The sequence below is a fragment of the Triticum urartu genome, chromosome 3, assembly GCF_003073215.2.
Source record: "Triticum urartu cultivar G1812 chromosome 3, Tu2.1, whole genome shotgun sequence".
NCBI lineage: Eukaryota > Viridiplantae > Streptophyta > Magnoliopsida > Poales > Poaceae > Triticum > Triticum urartu.
In genome coordinates this window covers 621,456,881-621,480,261 of record NC_053024.1, presented here as the reverse complement: position 1 = coordinate 621,480,261, position 23,381 = coordinate 621,456,881, and the positions used below count along the sequence as shown (strand labels likewise).

Below are 23,381 nucleotides of genomic sequence, written 5' to 3'. Positions count from 1 at the left end.
ATGCATCATCACAATGAGCTCAAAGTGACCAAGTGTCTGGTCACGGGATCATGCATTACAGTACGAGTAAAGTGACTTGCCGGTAATGAGATTGAACGAGGTATTGGGATACCGACGATCGAATCTCGGGCAAGTAACGTACCGATTGACAAAGCGAATTGTATACGGGGTTGCTTGAATCCTCGACATCGTGGTTCATCCGATGAGATCATCGAGGAGCATGTGGGAGCCAACATGGGTATCCAGATCCCGTTGTTGGTTATTGACCGGAGAGCCATCTCGGTCATGTCTACATGTCTCCCGAACCCGTAGGGTCTACACACTTAAGGTTCGGTGACGCTAGGGTTGTAGAGATATGAATATGCAGTAACCCGAAAGTTGTTTGGAGTCCCGGATGAGATCCTGGACGTCACGAGGAGTTCCGGAATGGTCCAGAGGTGAAGAATTATATATAGGAAGTGCAGTTTCGGCCATCGGGAGAGTTTCGGGGGTCACCGGTATTGTACCGGGACCACCGAAAGGGTCCCGGGGGTCCACCGAGTGGGGCCACCCATCCCGGAGGGCCCCATGGGCCGAAGTGGGGAGGGGAACCAGTCCATAGTGGGCTGGTGCGCCCCCCTTGGCCCACCCCATGCGCGTAGGGTTGGGAACCCTAGGGTGGGGGGGGCGCCCCACCTGGCTTGGGGGGCACTCCACCCCTTGGCCGCCGCCCCCCTAGGAGATCCCATCTCCTAGGGCCGGCGCACCCCCTAGGGGGCCTATATAAAGGGGGGAGGGAGGGGCAGCCGCACCCTTGAGTCTTGGCGCCTCCCTCTCCCCTGCAACACCTCTCCCTCGTAGTAGAACGGCGAAGCCCTGCTGCGGTGACCCCTGCATCCACCACCACGCTGTCGTGCTGCTGGATCTTCATCAACCTCTCCTTCCCCCTTGCTGGATCAAGAAGGAGGAGACGTCACGCTGACTGTACGTGTGTTGAACGCGGAGGTGCCGTCCGTTCGGCGCTAGGATCTCCGGTGATTTGGATCACGTCGAGTACGACTTCCTCATCCCCGTTCTTTGAATGCTTCCGCGCGTGATCTACAAAGGTATGTAGATACAATCCGATCACTCGTTGCTAGATGAACTCATAGATGGATCTTGGTGAAACCGTAGGAAAATTTTTGTTTTCTGCAACGTTCCCCAACAGTGGCATCATGAGCTAGGTCTATGCGTAGTTCTCTTTGCACGAGTAGAACACAATTTGTTGTGGGCGTAGATGTTGTCAACTTTCTTGCCTCTACTAGCCTTTTTTGCTTCAGCAGTATTGTGGGATGAAGCGGCCCGGACCAACCTTACACGTACGCTTACGTGAGACTGGTTCCACCGACTGATATGCACTAGTTGCATAAGGTGGCTAGCGGGTGTCTATCTCTCCCACTTTAGTTGGAGCGGATTCGATGAAAAGGGTCCTTATGAAGGGTAAATAGAAGTTGACAAATCACGTTGTGGCTTTTACGTAGGTAAGAAAACGTTCTGGCTAGAACCCTATTGCAGTCACGTAAAACTTGCAACAACAATTAGAGGACGTCTAACTTGTTTTTGCAGCAAGTGCTTTGTGATGTGATATGGCCAAAGTTGTGATGAATGATGAATGATATATATGTGATGTATGAGATCATGTTCTTGTAATAGGAATCACGACTTGCATGTCGATGAGTATGACAACCGGCAGGAGCCATAGGAGTTGTCTTTATTTTTTTGTATGACCTGCGTGTCATTGAGAAATGCCATGTAAATTACTTTACTTTATTGCTAAACGTGTTAGCCATAGTAGTAGAAGTAATAGTTGGCGAGCAACTTCATGGAGACACGATGATGGAGATCATGGTGTCATGCCGGTGACAAGATGATCATGGAGCCCCAAGATGGAGATCAAAGGAGCTATGTGATATTGGCCATATCATGTCACTATTATTATTTGATTGCATGTGATGTTTATCATGTTTTTGCATCTTGTTTACTTAGAACGATGGTAGTAAATAAGATGATCCCTCATAATAATTTCAAGAAAGTGTTTCCCCTAAATGTGCACCGTTGCGACAGTTCGTTGTTTCGAAGCACCACGTGATGATCGGGTGTGATAGATTCCAACGTTCACATACAACGGGTGTAAGACAGATTTACACATGCAAACACTTAGGTTGACTTGACGAGCCTAGCATGTACAGACATGGCCTCGGAACACAGAAGACCGAAAGGTCGAGCATGAGTCGTATAGAAGATACGATCAACATGAAGATGTTCACCGATGTTGACTAGTCCGTCTCATGTGATGATCGGACACGGCCTAGTTAACTTGGATCATGTTATACTTAGATGACTGGAGGGATGTCTATCTGAGTGCGAGTTCATTATATAATTTGATTAGATGAACTTAATTATCATGAACTTAGTCTAAAATATTTACAATATGTCTTGTAGATCAAATGGCCCACGTTTTCCTCAACTTCAACGCGTTCCTAGAGAAAACCAAGCTGAAAGACGATGGCAGCAATTATACGGACTGGGTCCGGAACCTAAGGATCATCCTCATAGCTGCCAAGAAAGATTATGTCCTACAAGCACCGCTAGGTGACGCACCCGTCCCACAGAACCAAGACGTTATGAACGCTTGGCAGACACGTGCTGATGATTACTCCCTCGTTCAGTGCGGCATGCTTTACAGCTTAGAACCGGGGCTCCAAAAGCGTTTTGAGCGACACGGAGCATATGAGATGTTCGAAGAGCTGAAAATGGTTTTCCAAGCTCATGCTCGGGTCGAGAGATATGAAGTCTCCGACAAGTTCTTCAGCTGTAAGATGGAGGAAAATAGTTCTGACAGTGAGCACATACTCACTATGTCTGGATTACATAACCGCTTAACTCAGCTAGGAGTTAATCTCCCGGATGACGCGGTCATTGACAGAATCCTTCAGTCGCTTCCACCGAGCTACAAGAGCTTTGTGATGAACTTCAATATGCAGGGGATGGAAAAGACCATTCCTGAAGTATTTGCAATGCTGAAATCAGCAGAGGTAGAAGTCAAAAAGGAACATCAAGTGTTGATGGTGAATAAAACCACTAAGTTCAAGAAAGGCAAGGGTCAGAAGAACTTCAAAAAGGACGGCAAGGGAGTTGCCGCGTCCGGTAAGCAAGCTGCCGGGAAGAAGCCAAAGAATGGACCCAAGCCCGAGACTGAGTGTTTTTATTGTAAGGGAAGTGGTCACTGGAAGCGGAACTGCCCCAAATACTTAGCGGACAAGAAGGCCGGCAAAACGAAAGGTATATGTGATATACATGTAATTGATGTGTACCTTACCAGTACTCGTAGTAGCTCCTGGGTATTTGATACCGGTGCAGATGCTCACATTTGTAACTCAAAGCAGGAGCTGAGGAATAAACGGAGACTGGCGAAGAACGAGGTGACGATGCGCGTCGGGAATGGTTCCAAGGTCGATGTGATCGCCGTCGGCACGCTACCTCTACATTTACCCACGGGATTAGTTTTAAACCTCAATAATTGTTATTTAGTACCAGCTTTGAGCATGAACATTGTATCAGGATCTCGTTTAATTCGAGATGGCTACTCATTTAAATCCGAGAATAATGGTTGTTCTATTTATATGAGAGATATGTTTTATGGTCATGCTCCTATGGTGAATGGTTTATTCTTAATGAATCTCGAGCGTAATGCTACACATATTCATAGTGTGAATACCAAAAGATGTAAGGTTGATAATGATAGTCCCACATACTTGTGGCACTGCCGCCTTGGTCACATAGGTGTCAAACGCATGAAGAAGCTCCATGCAGATGGACTTTTAGAGTCTCTTGATTATGAATCATTTGACACGTGCGAACCATGCCTCATGGGTAAGATGACCAAGACTCCGTTCTCAGGAACAATGGAGCGAGCAACCAACCTATTGGAAATCATACATACTGATGTGTGCGGTCCAATGAGTGTTGAGGCTCGTGGTGGCTATCGTTATGTTCTCACCCTCACTGATGACTTGAGTAGATATGGGTATGTCTACTTAATGAAACACAAGTCTAAAACCTTTGAAAAGTTCAAGGAATTTTAGAGTGAGGTTGAGAATCAACGTGACAGAAAAATCAAGTTTTTGCGATCAGATCGTGGAGGAGAATACTTGAGTCACGAATTTGGCAGACACTTAAGAAAATGTGGAATAGTTTCACAACTCACGCCGCCTGGAACACCTCAGCGTAATGGTGTGTCCGAACGTCGTAATCGCACTCTATTGGATATGGTGCGATCTATGATGTCTCTTACCGATTTACCGCTGTCATTTTGGGGCTATGCTTTAGAGACTACCGCATTCACTTTAAATAGGGCTCCGTCGAAATCCGTTGAGACGACACCGTATGAATTATGGTTTGGGAAGAAGCCTAAGCTGTCGTTTCTAAAAGTTCGGGGATGCGATGCTTATGTCAAGAAACTTCAACCTGAAAATCTCGAACCCAAGTCGGAAAAATGCGTCTTCATAGGATACCCTAAAGAAACTATTGGGTATACCTTCTACCTCAGATCCGAAGGCAAGATCTTTGTTGCCAAGAATGGATCCTTTCTAGAGAAAGAGTTTCTCTCGAAAGAAGTAAGTGGGAGGAAAGTAGAGCTTGATGAAGTACTGCCTCTTGAAGCAGAGAGTAGCGCATCTCAGGAAAATGTTCCTGTGGTGCCTGCACCAATTAGAGAGGAAGTTAATGATGATGATCAAGATATTTCTGATCAAGCTCCTACTGAACTTCGAAGGTCCACAAGGACACGTTCCGCACCAGAGTGGTACGGCAACCCTGTCTTGGAAATCATGTTGTTAGACAATGGTGAACCTTCGAACTATGAAGAAGCGATGGCGGGCCCGGATTCTGACAAATGGCTGGAAGCCATGAAAATCCGAGATGGGATCCATGTATGAAAACGAAGTATGGACTTTGACTGACTTGCCCGATGATCGGCGAGCCATAGAAAATAAATGGATCTTTAAGAAGAAGACAGACGCGGATGGTAATGTGACCATCTATAAAGCTAGGCTTGTCGCTAAGGGTTATCGACAAGTTCAAGGGGTTGACTACGATGAGACATTCTCTCCCGTGGCAAAGCTGAAGTCAGTCCGAATCATGTTAGCAATTGTCGCATACTATGATTATGAGATATGGCAAATGGACGTCAAAACGACATTCCTTAACGGTTATCTTAAGGAAGAACTGTATATGATGCAGCCAGAAGGTTTTGTCAATCCTAAGAATGCTGACAAGGTGTGCAAGCTCCAACGCTCGATTTATGGGCTGGTGCAAGCATCTCGGAGTTGGAACATTCGCTTTGATGAGATGATCAAAGCGTTTGGGTTTATGCAGACTTATGGAGAAGCCTGCGTTTACAAGAAAGTGAGTGGGAGCTCTGTAGCATTTCTCATATTATATGTAGATGACATACTTTTGATGGGAAATGATATAGAGCTTTTGTACAGCATTAAGGCCTACTTGAATAAGAGTTTTTCAATGATGGACCTTGGAGAAGCTGCTTATATATTAGGCATCAAGATCTATAGAGATAGATCAAGACGCCTCATAGGTCTTTCACAAAGCACATACCTTGATAAGATATTGAAGAAGTTCAATATGGATCAGTCTAAGAAGGGGTTCTTGCCTGTGTTGCAAGGTGTGAAATTGAGCTCAGCTCAATGTCCGACCACGGCAGAAGATATAGAAGAGATGAGTGTCATCCCCTATGCCTCAGCCATAGGTTCTATTATGTATGCCATGCTGTGTACCAGACCTGATGTAAACCTTGCCGTAAGTTTGGTAGGTAGGTACCAAAGTAATCCCGGCAAGGAACACTGGACAGCGGTCAAGAATATCCTGAAGTACCTGAAAAGGACTAAGGAAATGTTTCTCGTTTATGGAGGTGACGAAGAGCTCGTCGTAAAGGGTTACGTCGACGCTAGCTTCGACAAAGATCTGGATGACTCTAAGTCACAAACTGGATACGTGTATATTTTGAATGGTGGGGCAGTAAGCTGGTGCAGTTGCAAGCAAAGCGTTGTGGCGGGATCTACATGTGAAGCGGAGTACATGGCAGCCTCGGAGGCAGCACACGAAGCAGTCTGGGTGAAGGAGTTCATTACCGACCTAGGAGTCATACCCAATGCGTCGGGCCCGATGACTCTCTTCTGTGACAACACTGGAGCTATTGCCCTTGCCAAGGAGCCCAGGTTTCACAGGAAGACCAGGCATATCAAGCGTCGCTTCAACTCCATTCGTGAAAGTGTTCAAAATGGAGACATAGAGATTTGTAAAGTACATACGGACCTAAATGTAGCAGATCCGTTGACTAAACCTCTCCCTAGAGCAAAACATGATCAACACCAGAATTCCATGGGTGTTCGACTCATCACAATGTAACTAGATTATTGACTCTAGTCCAAGTGGGAGACCTGTTGGAAATATGCCCTAGAGGCAATAATAAAATGATTATTATATTTCCTTGTTCATGATAATTGTCTATTGTTCATGCTTTAATTGTATTATCCGAAAATCGTAATACATGTGTGAATACATAGACCACAATGTGTCCCTAGTGAGCCTCTAGTTGACTAGCTCATTGATCAACAGATAGTCATGGTTTCCTAGCTATGGACATGGGGATGTCATTGATAACGGGGTCACATCATTAGGAGAATGATGTGATGGACAAGACCCAATCCTAAACATAGCACAAGATCGTATAGTTCGTTTGCTAGAGTTTTTCCAATGTCAGTATCTTTTCCTTAGACCATGAGATCGTGTAACTCCCGGATACCGTAGGAGTGCTTTGGGTGATACCAAACGTCACAAGTAACTGGGTGACTATAAATGTATACTACGGGTATCTCCCGAAAGTGTCTGTTGGGTTGACACGGATCAAGACTGGGATTTGTCACTCCGTATGACGGAGAGGTATCTCTGGGCCCACTCGGTAATGCATCATCACAATGAGCTCAAAGTGACCAAGTGTCTGGTCACGGGATCATGCATTACGGTACGAGTAAAGTGACTTGCCGGTAATGAGATTGAACGAGGTATTGGGATACCGACGATCGAATCTCGGGCAAGTAACGTACCGATTGACAAAGCGAATTGTATACGGGGTTGCTTGAATCCTCGACATCGTGGTTCATCCAATGAGATCATCGAGGAGCATGTGGGAGCCAACATGGGTATCCAGATCTCACTGTTGGTTATTGACCGGAGAGCCATCTCGGTCATGTCTACATGTCTCCCGAACCCGTAGGGTCTACACACTTAAGGTTCTGTGACGCTAGGGTTGTAGAGATATGAATATGCAGTAACCCGAAAGTTTTTCGGAGTCCCGGATGAGATCCTGGACGTCACGAGGAGTTCCGAAATGGTCCAGAGGTGAAGAATTATATATAGGAAGTGCAGTTTCGGCCATCGGGAGAGTTTCGGGGGTCACCGGTATTGTACCGGGACCACCGGAAGGGTCCCGGGGGTCCACCGGGTGGGGCCACCCATCCCGGAGGGCCCCATGGGCCAAAGTGGGGAGGGGAACCAGTCCATAGTGGGCTGGTGCGCCCCCCCTTGGCCCACCCCATGCGCCTAGGGTTGGGAACCCTAGGGTGGGGGGGCGCCCCACCTGGCCGGCGCACCCCCTAGGGGGACTATATAAAGGGGGGGAGGGAGGGGGCAGCCGCACCCTTGAGTCTTGGCGCCTCCCTCTCCCCTGCAACACCTCTCCCTCTCGTAGTAGAATGGCGAAGCCCTGCTGCGGTGACCCCTGCATCCACCACCACGCCGTCGTGCTGCTGGATCTTCATCAACCTCTCCTTCCCCCTTGCTGGATAAAGAAGGAGGAGACGTCACGCTGACTGTATGTGTGTTGAACGCGGAGGTGCCGTCCGTTCGGCGCTAGGATCTCCGGTGATTTGGATCACGTCGAGTACGACTTCCTCATCCCCGTTCTTTGAACGCTTCCGCACGTGATCTACAAAGGTATGTAGATGCAATCCGATCACTCGTTGCTAGATGAACTCATAGATGGATCTTGGTGAAACCATAGGAAAATTTTTGTTTTCTGCAACGCTCCCCAACAACTAACTCAGTTAATTACATGATGAATCTCATCCAACTCCTCACTGACCAGCGAGCCTACGGAGGAATTACTCACTCCCGGTGGGGAGCATCATGGAATTCGCGATGAAGGGGGGTTGGTGATGATGAAGATCAAAGATCCCCCTGTCCGGAGCCCCAAACAGACTCCAGATCTGGCCTCCGGATGAAGAATGGCAGGTGGCAGTGGCTCTGTATCGTGAAACAAGATAATTCTTCCTCCTTGATTTTTTTCTAGAAAAATAGGTATTTATGGAGTTGGAATCAGGGTCTGCGGGGCCACCAGGTGGGCACAACCCACCTGGGCACGCGTGGAGGTGGGGCGTGCCCTGGTGGGTTGTGCTCACCCAGGGCCCCCCTCTGGTGGTTTTTTGCTCCAGTATTTTTCTTTTTGTTATGAAATATTTCTCCAAAAAGTTTCGTTCCAATCCGTGAACTTTAATTTCTGCACAAAAACAACACCATGGTAGTTCTGCTAAAAACAGCGTCTGTGTGGCTTAGTTTCATTCAAATCGTGCAAATTAGAATCCAAAACAAGAGGAAAAGCGTTAGCAAAAGTAGATGTGACGTAGACGTATCAACTCCCCCAAGCTTAAACCTTTGCTTGTCCTCAAGCAATTCGGTTGATAAACTGGAAGTGAAAAAGTAAAACTCTTACGAACTCTTTTGCTCTTGTTTACATAAATAAGCCTAAGAGCACCCAGGTTTTCAGCAAAGATCATGACTAACCATGTCAACAATAACTCTTAAAATTATATTAACTCATATCAATGGCATAATCAACTAGCGAGCAATAATAAGATTTACCAAAAAGTGTACCTAGCAGAGTGTTGGTGTGGCTGACAGTGGGACCTAGTCAGCAGTTGACTAGTCAGCTTTGACTGGTCAATGGGGCCAGTGGGTCCCACCTGTCTGTGACTGGGCTTGCCCAGTCGACAGGTTGACTGGGTCAACAGGGCCTAGTGGACCCACATGTCAGCCACTTTTAGTTTTAAATAGTGTTTATTCAAAATAATAGAGATTAGTTAGTAGCCTAGGGCATGCTGTCAATGGGGTTATCTAGGTTAATCAGTGGCTAATCCATTGGCTAATGACGGCGCCATGTCAACAAGCCAACGGCGACTAGGCAGAGCACGCCGACGTTGCTCATCCGGTCATCTTCGGCGACGGTTGGACACGTGGGTGGGCGCATTAGATAGCTGGCGTCACCGCATGTCGGGTGGTAGCCATAGGGTGGTAGGAGGTGGCCCGAGTTGATGTCAGCGACGACAATGGCGGTGGCGGCAACAGCTAGTAGCGGTGGCGCACGGTGGTGGTTGATACGTCTCCAACGTATCTATAATTTTTTATTGTTCCGGTGCTATTATATTATCCATCTTGAATGTTTTATATGCAATTTTATATGATTTTTGGGACTAACCTACTAACCTAGATCCCAGTGCCACTTTCTGTTTTTCCTTGTTTTTGAGTTTTACAGAAAAGGAATACCAAATGGAGTCCAATTGACGTGCCAAATTTTGATGATTTTTTATGGACCAAAAGAAGCCCCCGAAGTAAAAGAGTTGGGCCAGAAGAGTCCCGAGCCATCCACGAGGGTGGAGGGCATGCCCTACCCCCTGGGCTCGCCCCCTATCTTGTGGATGACTCGGAGACCCCCCTGACGTGAGACCGGTGCCAAAAATTCCTATAAATACAGAAACCCCCGAAAAGAAACCTAGATCGGGAGTTCCGCCGCCGCAAGCCTCCGTAGGCACCGAAAACCAATCTAGACCCGTTCCGGCACCCTGCCGGAGGGGGGAATCGCTCTCCGGTGGCCATCTTCATCATCTCGGCACTCTCCATGGCGAGAAGGGAGTAGTTCACCCTCGGGGCTGAGGGTATGTTCCAGTAGCTATATGTTTGATTTCTCTCTCTCGTGTTCTTGATTCGGCACGATCTTGATGTATCGCGAGCTTTGCTATTATAGTTGGATCTTATGATGTTTCTCCCCCTCTATCTCCTTGTGATGAATTGAGTTTTCCCTTTGAAGTTATCTTATCGGATTGAGTCTTTAAGGATTTGAGAACACTTGATGTATGTCTTGCATGTGCTTATCTGTGGTGACAATGGGATATTCACGTGATCTACTTGATGTATGTTTTGGTGATCAACTTGCGGGTTCCGTGACCTTGTGAATTTATGCATAGGGGTTGGCACATGTTTTCGTTTTGACTCTCTAGTAGAAACTTTGGGGCACTCTTTGAAGTTCTTTATGTTGGTTTGAATAGATGAATCTGAGATTGTGTGATGTATATCGTATAATCGTACCCACAAATACTTGAGGTGACATTGGAGTATCTAGGTGACATTAGGGTTTTGGTTGATTTGTGTCTTAAGGTGTTATTCTAGTATGAACTCAGATTGAACGGAAAGAATAGCTTCGTGTTATTTTACTACGGACCTTGAATAGATCGATCAGAAAGGATAACTTTGAGGTGGTTTTGTACCCTACAATAATCTCTTCGTTTGTTCTCCGCTATTAGTGACTTTAGAGTGACTCTTTGTTGCATGTTGAGGGATAGTTATATGATCCAATTATGTTATTGTTGTTGAGAGAATTTGCACTAGTGAAAGTATGAACCCTAGGCCTTGTTTCAACGCATTGCAATACCGTTTTCGCTCACTTTTATCATTAGTTACCTTGATGTCTTTATATTTTCAGATTACAAAAACCTATATCTACCATCCATATTGCACTTGTATTACCATCTCTTCACCGAACTAGTGCACCTATACAATTTACCATTGTATTGGGTGTGTTGGGGACACAAGAGACTCTTTGTTATTTGGTTGCAGGGTTTTTTGAGAGAGACCATCTTCATCCTACGCCTCCCACGGATTGATAAACCTTAGGTCATCCACTTGAGGGAAATTTGCTACTGTCCTACAAACCTCTGCACTTGGAGGCCCAACAACGTCTACAAGAAGAAGGTTGTGTAGTAGACATCAGTGGTGAGTGGGCATGGCGGCGCACGGGGCGGCCGAGAGCAGCGGCAAGCGGGACTGCAGGCGCGCGGACGCATGCTGGGATGTGACCAGAGGCGGCGCAGGCATGAGCGGCAGTGTGTAGGTTGGCGCGGTCGGTGCGGGCGCGAGCAAGCGGCTGCAGTTGGTTGGGCGCGCGTGGGCGTGTGCTAGGTCGAGGCCAGGCGAGCACGGCACGCACGGGAGCTCGGCCATGCGTAGGCGGGCACGCCGGATGTGCGGATGGGACGGACGGGGCTTGGGGTGCGGGCGCGGTGAGCATAAGCTCTCAGTTAATTCACATGTATAGGGTATCGCAACAGTTTTCGAGGGTAGAGTATTCAACCCAAAATTATTGATTCAACACAAGGGGAGCCAAAGAATATTTGCAAGTATTAGCAGCTGAGTTGTCAATTCAACCACACCTAGAGATTAATTATTTACAACAAAGTGATCAGTAGCAAAAGTAGTATGATAGTTTTGATAGCAATGGTAGCGGCAATAGAAACAGTGATAGCAATGATTTTGTAGCAAGTGTAACAGTAACAACAGCAGTAGTAACTTAGCAAGATCAATATATAGGAAATTCGTAGGCATTGGATTGGTAGATTCGTTGGATGATGTTCATCATATAACAGTCATAACCTTGGGCGATACAAAACTAGCTCCAGTTCAAAAACATAATATAGGCATGTATTTTGTAAATAGTCATACGTGCTTATGGGAAGAACTTGCATGACATTTTTTGTCCTACACTCCCGTGGCAGCGGGGTCCATATGGAAACTAAGGCATATTAAGGCCTCCTTTTAATAGAGAACTAGAACAAAGCATTAACACATGGTGAATACATGAACTCCTCAAGCTATGGTCATCAACGAAAAGTACTGTCACTCCGGGGTTTGCGGATCATAACACGTAATAGATGAATATGACTTGCAAGATCGGATCTAGAACATAGATATAATGGTGATAACATAATCAGTTCAAATTTGAAATCATGGCACCCGGGCCCAAAGCGACAAGCATTAAGCATGGCAAAGTCATAACAACATCAATCTCATAACATAATGGATACTAGGGATCAAGCCCTAACAAAACTAACTCGATTAATTAAATGATGAATCTCATCCAACTCCTCACTGACTAGCGAGCCTACGAAGGAATTACTCACTCCCGGTGGGGAGCATCATGGAATTGGTGATGAAGGAGGTTTGGTGATGATGAAAATCAAAGATCCCCCTCTCTAGAGCCCCAAATAGACTCCAGATCTAGCCTCCCGATGAAGAACGGGAGGTGGCGGCGGCTCCGTATCATGAAATGAGATGATTCTTCATCCTTGATTTTTTTCTGGAAAAATAGGTATTTCTGGAGTTGTAATCAGGGTCTGCGGGGCCACTAGGTGGGCACAACCCACCTGGGCGCGCCTGTAGGGGGCGCGCCCTGGTGGGTTGTGCTCACCCAGAGGCCCCCTCCGGTGGTTTTTGGCTCCAGTATTTTTCTTTATTCTGAAATAATTCTTCAAAATGTTTCGTTCCAATCCGAGAACTTTTATTTCTGCACAAAAACGACACCATGGTAGTTCGGCTAAAACAACATCAGTCCAGGTTAGTTTCATTCAAATCATGCATATTAGAGTCAAAACAAGAGGAAAGACGTTAGGAAAAGTAGATACGACGAAGACGTATCACTCTCCGGTGGGGCGGCAAAAGGGAAACCAAATCGAGGCAGGGGAAGGGGGTCCGACGGGGAAGCTCACCGGGGAGCAGATGAAAAGCTTGGCAAGGGGTTTTGTAGCACAGGGGCGACGAATTGTGCGGCGGCACTCCGGTGGCCATAGTCGAAGCGGGGCGAAGCAGGCGGCATGGATGCGGCTCTACGACTCATGCCCGATGGCGCGGATGATGTAGTAGACGTCAGGGACCATCCTTGGCATCTCCGTGCGACGTGAGGTGGCTCCAGCGTGGCGATCTGTCCGCTCGGGCAAGCATGGCAGAGAGGGGGAGGGTGAGGGAGCGAGAGGAAGGGGAACGAGGGGAACTAGGGTTTCCAGGGGTCGAGGGTGGAGTCTTGTAGGGCTATGAGGGGGCACGGATGGTTGACGTGTGGCGTCGGCCATGGAGATGGTGCCACGGCCGCCCCTGCCCGCTCATGTAGCTAGGTAGGAGACGCGGGGGAGTGGGGATGTGGGCTAGGCCTCTCCCATGCCACATGGGCCTTTCCTTTCTTTTCCTTTTTTGTATAATTTTTCTGTGTTTTATATTTTCTTCTCTTTTTTCTTGCTTCTTTTGCTACTAAATGATTTTCGTAAAAAGTGAAACCTTGCATATAAACTTAAATGCAACATTTTTAGCCCACACACAAAGTCTCAAGTGGTTTGGAATTGTATAAACATTTGTTTTATATTTAAAAGCCCATGTTAGTTGTTGTTGGACCACTTTATAATTTGCTAGGGACATTTGGGGAATTCAAATGATGTTGGTTTCTTCATGAAAATTAGTTAGTGAATATTTGCAACCCAATTAACATTTTTATTTTGTTGTTTGAATAAATATTTTTTTACTTTATATTAAATTTGAGTTTGATTTGAATTTTGATCAAGTGACAAATGGATTAGCAAAAAGGTGATGTCATGGCACATTAGGGGGAGATTACTGTAGCAAGATTCTCGGGGTGTTACAATGGCGGTGGCTCTGTATCGTAAAACACAATGGAACTTTCTCTCTGATTTTTTCAGGGGAACAGTGAATTTATTGCGTTGGAATTAGGTCAAGAGGCCTGGGGGTGGTCGCGCCACCTGTCCATGTGGCCACCCCCTGGCCCCTCTTCGGTGGTTTCTTGCTCCAATATCTTTTGTTTATTTCAAAATAATTCTGCGCAAAGTTTCTTCCAATTTCGAGAAATTTTTATTTCTTCACAAAAAATAAGACCAAAATAGTTTTGCTGAAAACAACGTCAGTCCGAGTTAGTTTCACTAAAACCATGAAAATTAAGGTTTAAAATAAGAGTAAAAGTGTTTAAAAAAGTAGATACGATGGAGATGTATCAGGACCCTCCAAAACACACTTACAAAAGATGAAAATTAAGAACGTGTTACATATATCCACTTGCACCAGTGCCCATAATTTGCTTCCAATTTACACAATTTGTATGTTGAATCTAGACCACCATGCTGCTTTGAGGAAAATTCACACAGTTTTTTGGGACTACAATAGGTGTCATTTTCACTTGTCCTTTAGTAACTTTTGAACCCAGCTAGGTTGGTAGGCCAACTTACCACCATAACCCACACCACAGTTGATTTCAAACCTCGTGTCATTTTTCACATAAAAATGAGATGGCCAACTATATTTTTTCATGTCTGCCTCTATCAACCGATGGATGGTTAAGAACAGCGCCTATCCATTTTAGAAATCAAATACCTTTTTCATTTCTAACTATTCATAGTTAATGAATGATTTTCCTAATTTTTCATTATTTTTGTGAAAAAATCAAAATGTATTAAGTAGGACAGACCCCGCTGGGCTTTACCCGCGTGGGCGCGGGCTTCTATAAGAGAATGAAAAGCTCTCTTTTTACAATAAAACGTGAACCGCCCAAATTAAAACTTTTATTTTATATCGAGCGCAATTTCTAGTAAAAAAAATCATGTATCCTTCCACTTAGATCAAAAGGAATTTTTCCAATAGAACTATGGAACCCCCGAGTGGCCACATTATCGGTCTTCTTCATGAAGCTCAACGAGAACCTATTTTCTGATTTCTTCTGTATCGGGCCAAAGGGCATGACTCTGACATGACTCTCAATGGCGCTATTCCGTCATCAGATAGCTCGGTTGCAGCTCTGGTTCCAGGTTTCGATTCCATTAAACACCTTTCGTAAAGATGAAAACTGGGGACATGTTATATATACCCACTCGCACGAGAGTCCACAATCTCGTTCTAATTTACGCATTTTGTATGATGGAGCTAGACAACCGTGAAGCTTTGAGATACATTCACAAAGTTTTTGGTTACTACTACAGGTGTCACTTCCACTTGTCCCTAGGCGACTTTTGAACCCAGCTAGGTTGGTAAGCTAACTTACCATCATAACCCACACGAAAGCAGATTTACACATAGAAATGAGATGGCCAACTGTATTTTTTATGCCTGCCTCTATCAAGCGATGGATGGTTTCGAAGTGCGCCTGTCCATTTTAAATATCAGATGCCCTTTTCATTTCTAACTGTCCATAGTTAATGAATAATTTTCCTAATTTGTACTATTTTGCAAAAAAACAAAATGTATTAAGCAGGACAGGCCCATTAAAACACTTTTACAAAAGATGAAAATTGAGGACATGTTACATATATCCACTTGCACCAGAGTCCATAATTCGCTTTTTACGCATTTTGTATGATGAAGCTGGACCACCATGAAGCTTTGAGGTAAATTCAAAAAGTTTTTTGGGACTACTATAAGTGTCATTTCCACTTGTCCTTTCGCGACTTCTGAACCAGCTAGGTTGGTGGTCTAACTTACCACCATAACCCACACGGCAACAGATTTGCAACCTCATGTCATTTTTCCACATAAAAATGAGATGGCCAACTAATTTTTTTCATGCCTGCCTCTATCAACCGATGGATGGTTTCGAAGAGCACCTATCCATTTTAAAATCAGACACCCTTTTCATTTCTAACTATCCATAGTTAATGAATGATTTTCTAATTTTGTACTTTTTGCGAAAAAGCCAAAATATATTAAGCAAGACACATCCTTCAAAGCATCCTTACGAACGATGAAAATTACATCCGAATTCTTGGGTGTGTCGAAGTCTTCTTCCTCATCCTTCGATGACGTGCCCTGAGCAAATCTTGTTATCATCTCTCGACCTCCATCTTGACATAACAAACGTGTTGATACTCTTGAGCTTGTAGAATCAGTGACTAGAAATTGTTGATGTAGGCCGGAAGACACAGACGGCCGCAATGTTCGTAGCAAATTGTCGCCCTGGAAAAGATAGCGTTTTTATTCTACATGCTTGTCATAGTACGCTAGACCAAAGTGCCAGATTTCCACACACACCTCCTAACCATACGAAGAAGCAGCTCTTAATGTGGGCAAGGCGGGGAGACCTTATTCCACGCCGACGACGCCCCTTCATCTCGCCATCACCGATCAAAGACAAATTTAAATTTATTCCCAACCATCTTCGGGCCGAAGCCATGGGACTTTCACCCCCTCCCGTCGCTGGAGCGAACCTACAAGAACTATGCTATGCTAGATCACTCGTGACTAACCGCTAATTCACATCGAGTAATCATAATATCTCCATGTCTAAAAATATATGTTTATCAAACGTGTGCGGTCTAAAATTTTAAAACGTTTAACAATATTTTGCATATGCGTGGATATAATATGAGCAGGAACGGTTCATGCATGCATGTTTAAATATTTCGAAACATATTGTAATGAAAATTGTTGAGTCCTGCAGTGATGACTACAAAATGGACGAAGAAATAGGTTGTTTTCATTTCCTCGAGGGCCTAAATAGCATAAGCTCCCTACCTACCCAAAACACGCCACATGCTCTGTTCTCGCACTATATCCCACATGACACAAACAGACGCCCGAATCGCATGCGCAATCAAACAATACCATCTACTCTTTTCTCACTTATGTGCCTGTGTGTTCTACACTAATTTAGTACTACGTACTATCAATTTTTGCCACCCTAGATCTTTTTGGACATTTTTTGCCGCTGCATGAAATTCAAAATTCTATACTAGTAGGAGTATACGGCAAGAAGAAATGAATCATATTTGGGATGAAGCGAAACATCAGAAATAATAACCCACATCAGCTATCTCAATTAGAAACCCTTTTTTTTCTCCCTCTCCTCCTTCGTTTTGTGCTTTGTACAGAGTTTTGCCGGGCGCCTAGCGTGCTATATGTATTGACCCTCCTCCAGGGGCCGGAGAAACCGGAACACGCGCGGGCCCGCCGGCGACGCCGTCTTGCAGGTGCATGCCTCCCCGTCGCGGACGCCGAGGTGGTAGCACAGGCAGATGCCCTGCTGCTGGTGCGACGTGGGCGTGGACTTGGCGGGCGGCGCGGTCTTGGGCGGCGAGCTCGGCAGGCTCATCGACAGGTCGAGGTCCAGGTCGAGGTTCAGGTCGGGGCACCGCGGCGCGTCGCTGCTTCCGCCGCTGCTGCTGTGCCCGTCGTCCGACGGGGACGGCCTCGCGAAGCTCACGGTGCTGCTCTGGAAGGCGAAAGGCGCGCTGGCGAGCCTGGACGCCGGCGCCGGGGAGGAAGGGAAGACGGGGGCGGTGGTGGACGCGGTGAGCCCGCTGGCGGTGCTGATGGGGCGGTGCGTGTGCGGGTCCATGCCGCGGTTGAGGAGCTTGCGCTTGATGTGCGTGTTCCAGTAGTTCTTGATCTCGTTGTCCGTCCGGCCCGGCAGCTGCCCCGCTATCAACGACCACCTGCACGACGGCGACCGCTGCTTTAGTCAATAACTGCTTCCTTCCTCCAAGAAACCAGGGAAAGAAGAGGCGGAGGAGGCGATGCGCATTGAAATCGCGATCGGTTGCTTACTTGTTGCCGAGGAGGGCGTGGAGCTTGATGATGAGCTCGTCGTCGTCGTCGGTGAAGTTGCCGCGCTTGAGGTCGGGGCGGAGGTAGTTCATCCAGCGGAGGCGGCAGCTCTTGCCGCAGCGCAGCAGGCCCGCGGCCTTGGGCAGCGAGCGCCAGCAGCCCTCGCCGTGCGCCTTGATGTAGCCGATCAGGCGCTGGTCCTCCTCCTTGGTCCACGCGCCCTTGTTGGTGTGCGCCTTCTCGCAGCACGGCGACCTCCCCATGCCGGCGCCGGCGCTAGCTATGGCTACTCTGCTTCCCTTCCTCGTGCTCGACGGCGGCGGCTCGGAGCTTGAGCTCGCTCGCTCGCGGCTGTATGCAGCAGGCAGGGGAGGTGGAGGAGCGGGGTGGGCGCGCCGTGGAGGGCGGGGCGCGCGTATATATGGGGGGCGTGACGGCGAGAGCAGAGCTTTTGGGTGGTTCTTTTGCGGGGTGTTGGTGGTGGTTTCTCGCTCCATTGACCCGATCCCTTGGGGGGGATTTGACCGCCTGCGCGGGCGCGAGGGGCGCGGCGTGCGTCGGGGCTGGGTTGGGTTGGGTTGGGTTTGGGTGGGCGTCGCAGGATGCTTGTGAGTGAGAGGGTAAAGATGTGGGCGCGGCGCAGCTAACGTGTTTGATTCCTTGTTGTGTACTTGCTGGAGTGGAGTAGCTTTGGTCCTTTGGTGGTTGCAAAACGGATCTGCCTCCCCCTCCCCTCTCAAAGGGAGTGAGTGCTGCTCCACCAAGTTGTTTTTTCATAGACTTGTTTTCTCCAGGAGCGCAGCGTAGACAAAACACATGTACACTAAAATACTTGGGTCGTCGAGCATCTAACCTAAATTCGATCGTCAGTTGGCTTGGTACAGCCACCTCCACTAGCCGTCCGGCTGATATCGGTTTCTTCTCTTTGCATGCAAGAATATAAAAAACGTTTTGTTCTTATATTTTGGGAACGGAGGGAGTAAGTAATAATCGACTGACACTTCGTTAAGTCCGATGATATATCTATCAGATGTACAATGGGATCCGTGCAAACTTTTCTTTTCGGTTTTTTCTTGTTCTCTCTTTGCATGTTACATCACTTGACTAAGACTTGGTTAAATCTCAGTCGACTGAGACCTAGCCACACTCATTAAGTAAGCCAAGACTTGTTTCAAGCATAGGTCCCTTGCACAAATATTGCACAAAAAGATTGTAAATCTATTTTCAAGGGTTATACTAGTAGAAGACTTGTAGCGAGTCATGTACTAACATGTGTCGGTATTGGAGCACCCTTCTTCTTTCCACTCCTAGTACTGCATGGCAAGCGTTCGTTAGCTCAACCGTAACTCACAGCGTCGCGCGCCTAATTTTAAAAAGAGATGGTCGCAACGAAAACGGAATCATGGTGTAGGAACACGTTCCAAAACTTGGTGGAGCAACCGCCACCGATTGCCTAGCTAACTACTAGCCGCAAACCAGCAAAACACCTCCTAGCTGTGCGCCCGTGTCCCTAGCGCCTGTCATGCGTGCGTGACTAACCCCATTTTTCTATATGATCCCATCACCCCCCCTCTTGGCGCCAAGGCAATAATTTAAGCCTTGATTAGGTAGTTCGTGTCCAGCCAGCACTCGGCCAGGTTGGTACGCAGCCCCGGTGAGCTCACTCCGCTTAAAAAAATCCGGCGATCCCCCGGGGTTCAAAACTGACGCGCCGCCGGCCGGCCGGGCTGCCGTTTCCGTTGGGCACCGCTCGGCCGATCCGCCGGGATGGTTACCGGCGGGCGCACGACCCGCCGTAGGTAAAAGCGACGCTTCGCCCGGGCTGCAAAAATGTCAAGACTAATGTAGACGCATAGTAATATTATTACTCGTGCGGCCGTGCACGGATGGCGTATCTACGGATGGGATGGACCGGATCGGGCTACTTTCACTCGCCTAGGATGATAAGGGGGGAGGCTAGCAGTTAGGACAGTGACGGCACCGCGAGCCCTGATTCGTCGGGACAAGAAAAAGTTACTGCGCGGTGCTTTCAAGGTGTTAATTGCACCGTAGCCTTTTTCCCATTTGCTTGCCCGTTACACTCACTCAACCGCCTGCGCGAATGGAATGGGCGCAGGGTGGCAAGCGGGTAGTATGTGGTTGTATACACCAACGCCGACGGCGATGGGAGATCGATGATGTACTGTGTATGTGTACTGGTAGCTTAGCCGTGTTAATCTAATTCTACTGTTTGGCAGCCAACCGTTACTGCTCCACGGACGGTGGATTTATTATGTCGATGGACGCATCGTCTCGATGGATCGATCGTCGATGATGCCGACCGCGACGAAACAGAAGTTACCCTGCGTTTTGTTGCTGTTGCACCTGTGGAATGATGGCGTACGTACGTATACCGGTCGAGAGGACGAGTCGCTCATCGAGCTGGGCACCGTTGAATAATAAGTAGGCAATTTTTTGACTAATTTAATCCGTAAACAAATCACTAGCATGGCATTGACAGAATTAACGACATACTGATTCTGATCTAGACAAGCACGTACTATGCAAACTGTAGACACATCTAACATAATGCTAGTACTGCTAAACTGTAGACACATCTACACATAATGCTAGTACTGCTAATGCGGAAATAAATAGGAGCGGAATAAACGCGTTATACCCTCCAGTAGGCCAGATAGAAACCGCAGCGGCGTCTTCGGCGGCCTTCTTGTCGGCCTCGAGCTTCTCGGTGGCAAGACGATCGACGTCGAACCGAGACATGGTGATGATGAAGGCGATACAGACGTAGAGGAAGCAGACGAAAGGAGGCGAGCAGTCGCGTAGTCGCTTTCCAAAAACTTATCCGCCTCTCTCCCATACAGGATCCGATGAGACGGGGTTTCGGAGATCTGCTCTTCCGTCGACCGTATACGCAGCGGACGGGCGGCAGCAACAGCAAAGGAACGGCGATGGACGGTGCGCGTGGAGAGACGTGGGCTCGACCCACGTCGTGACAGCCCACAATCTGATGTCCTAGATCATGATCCAGCTGTCAGAAAACTCTTCGTTACTAACTGGCAAAAATAAGTGCATAGGTATGAGCTTGGCTCGGCTCATTACCGCGGCGAGGCGGAAGGCGGAGGAGGAGTGCACGAGGGAAGAGAAACTCTTGTAAGAAGGTCCGACTCCTCTGCTACTTTCAGAATGTGACTAAACTTATCGCCTCTACCTAGTGTCAATTAAACCTACGTGTGTCCTTAGAGACGGGCTTAAAGCCCGCCCCATGTTTCAACAGGCACTTCGAGGGGCTGAAACAAGTGGAGTAAAATGAGAGGCTGTACGTACGTGCATGCGCAACTAGCCTAAGCCACCATGCATACGAATCCACATGAAGAAGAGATCGAAGATCTTTGGGCGCGCAGGCCTGCCTACCTGCGCGTGCGACGTAGCGTTGGAACCTACGTACTCTACTATACTTGTAACAAGTTGCAGGAGTCGCCGTGGTGCATGCCCCGATCATGGAACCAGTTGGTGGTGGCCAGAGAGTGGACAAAAATGCGGATGAGAGTGAGATCGGCCCTGTCATCGCGAGTCAAAAAGGCCGGGCACTGTGCAGTGCGCGCCCAAGTCCTCGGCGTGCCGGCGCAAGTGGCAGCGTACGTACGTATGCGCGTCCGATGGGTCGATGTTTGCGGTACAAGTCAGCGCGCGCGGCACGGCAGGCGTGGTGCAGATCGGCCGTGCAGTGGGTGCATGGTGCGTGGCTTTCGCGCGCGGGTTAGCTGCGGTCCGTGGCGCGCCTTCACTGCCGTTCTCCCCACTGCTCTTAATTGCCGTCACCTCTCTTTCCAACAGCGTGCGAGATCACCGTCGGCCCCGCGGAACCGATTCCACGAACCCGCGAGATTTTCACTGCCGTTTGACCGCGCACGCAGGGGGAAACGAGGCTCGGGAGCACCGTACTCCCTCCCACTGCAGCCCAGTATGTCAGAAGCAACAGTGACAATGTTGACCGGAGGTCCACAGCAAGCCTCGGTTCGTGACCGGTAAAAAATGGCCTACCAACCTCAACGCAAGCTCATTTTTCTCTTTATTTTACTCGATCGGCGCCGGCTGATCAGCTAGTACGTACAAGTACCGTACACGCACGACGCACAACCAAGTAGTAGTAATAACCGACGCGCTATTATGTTATGCGTGCATCGGATCCGGATGCAGCGGCAACGGGTCGGCGCGCGGTAGCTCTCAGCCAAGTGCAGTCCAAGAGGACGCAATGATGCCGGCCGCGAACCACCGCCGGCCGGGGCCAATCCAAGTGCGCCGTCCGTCGTCCCGTCCCGTAGGGCCCCATGCAGACGCGTCGTCCTCGATCGGCCTGCCCCACAAGTGACAAGTCCCATGCAGTGCAGCGCAAGTGCAACGTTGCCGCTCCGTCCAGCCACGATATATAGCCCGGTAGCTAGGTAGGTGAGGTGAGGCCGCGCGGGTTGGTGCGGGGTCAAACCGCGCCCCGCCCCACCCCCAGCGTGCCCGGCCGTGACCATCCGCAGCTCCAGCTCGGCGCTGGGATCCCCCACAAGGAAACAACAAAAAATGTGCGCGCTGGCTACACCTAGATGCCCGGGCCGGATCGCCGTGCGCCGACGGCGATCGCTCGCTCGCACCGCACGAGTCGGCAGCCCGCGCCCGCGCACGGCGCGTGCTCCGGGACGGCGCCACTTGCCGCCGGGACGTGGGCTCGTCTCGCCGGAGCCCAGGGGGTTTCCGCGGCGTCGGCCCGGCGGGTCAGGCTTGCACGGAGCGCCATTGATGGGGCTGTTGCAGGGAGGCACCATCTGATCATGTATGTATGTATGGGCTGCTGCTGCTGCTCCTGGATCGCATTCTAGTAATCCGCGGTCCTGCCGCGGAATCAATGCAGGAGACGGCAGAACCCGCCTTCCCGGAGCTCGAGATCGAACACATGGGCGGGGACTACGCGGTGTTGGAAGTTCGATGGCGTAATGGGCAGGTAGGTGTGGGTCTTAATCCGTGGTGTGTGCGAAAAGTCCACGGAGGGTGGTAGTAATGGTGATACTTCCTCCCTCTAGGTTTATGAGGCTCCCTTTATTTTGGATTAAAATTTAACCGAAGAATCTAACCAACGAAATGAAAACTATACGTCACAGAAATTATATTGTTGAAAAGCTCTTTCTAATACAAATCCAACAGTATAATTTTCTGTACCAGTCTTACTATGCCTCAGTCGATCAAGACTTCGTAATGTTATATTCTGTTGATGTTGCATGAAGGTTCATACAATTTTTTTTCGGTATTTTTTCTTCTACATTATATCACTTGACTGAGACTTGGTTAAGTCCCAGTCAAATGAGGCGTAGCCACACCCTTTTATATCATATACTTTGTATTTTAGTAGTCTATAGATGACCCGGCCCCAAATACAAAAGGGTCCAATAAAGCCGGACAAAGGTTTTTCTTTTCTGAAAAGAAGGACCGCCTCGTGCTCTGCATCAGAATGATACCTACAGGTATATTATTAAGCAAACCCGGACGGAGGTAGTACGTCATATGCCACTAACACTTGGTACAGTATATCTATCTTTTGTTTTGTTTTCACAAGTCCCCTTCTTCGGTGCTGTGTAACTGCATGCGGCTGACAGGCAGGCAGGTGA

General features: G+C 48.2%; 1 protein-coding gene across 1 annotated transcript; it reads right to left on the bottom strand.

The window, feature by feature from the left end:
- Positions 1–16,927: 16,927 nt before the first annotated feature.
- LOC125545420 (myb-related protein 308-like) lies at positions 16,928–18,242 on the bottom strand. Its single transcript, XM_048709346.1, has 2 exons — positions 17,731–18,242; positions 16,928–17,618 (listed from the first exon to the last, which is right to left on the bottom strand). Exons 1-2 carry the CDS (start codon positions 18,225–18,227, stop codon positions 17,078–17,080), a joined length of 1,038 nt encoding a protein of 345 aa, XP_048565303.1. The 5' UTR covers positions 18,228–18,242; the 3' UTR covers positions 16,928–17,077.
- Positions 18,243–23,381: the final 5,139 nt, after the last annotated feature.

Excerpts from the sequence above, each read along its gene's own strand:
- LOC125545420 (XM_048709346.1), bottom strand. The coding sequence starts at position 18,227 with ATGGAGCGAGAAACCACCACCAACACCCCGCAAAAGAACCACCCAAAA. Across the intron at positions 17,619-17,730 it reads CACGCCCTCCTCGGCAACAA|GTGGTCGTTGATAGCGGGGC; the intron begins GTAAGCAACCGA and ends GCCGTCGTGCAG.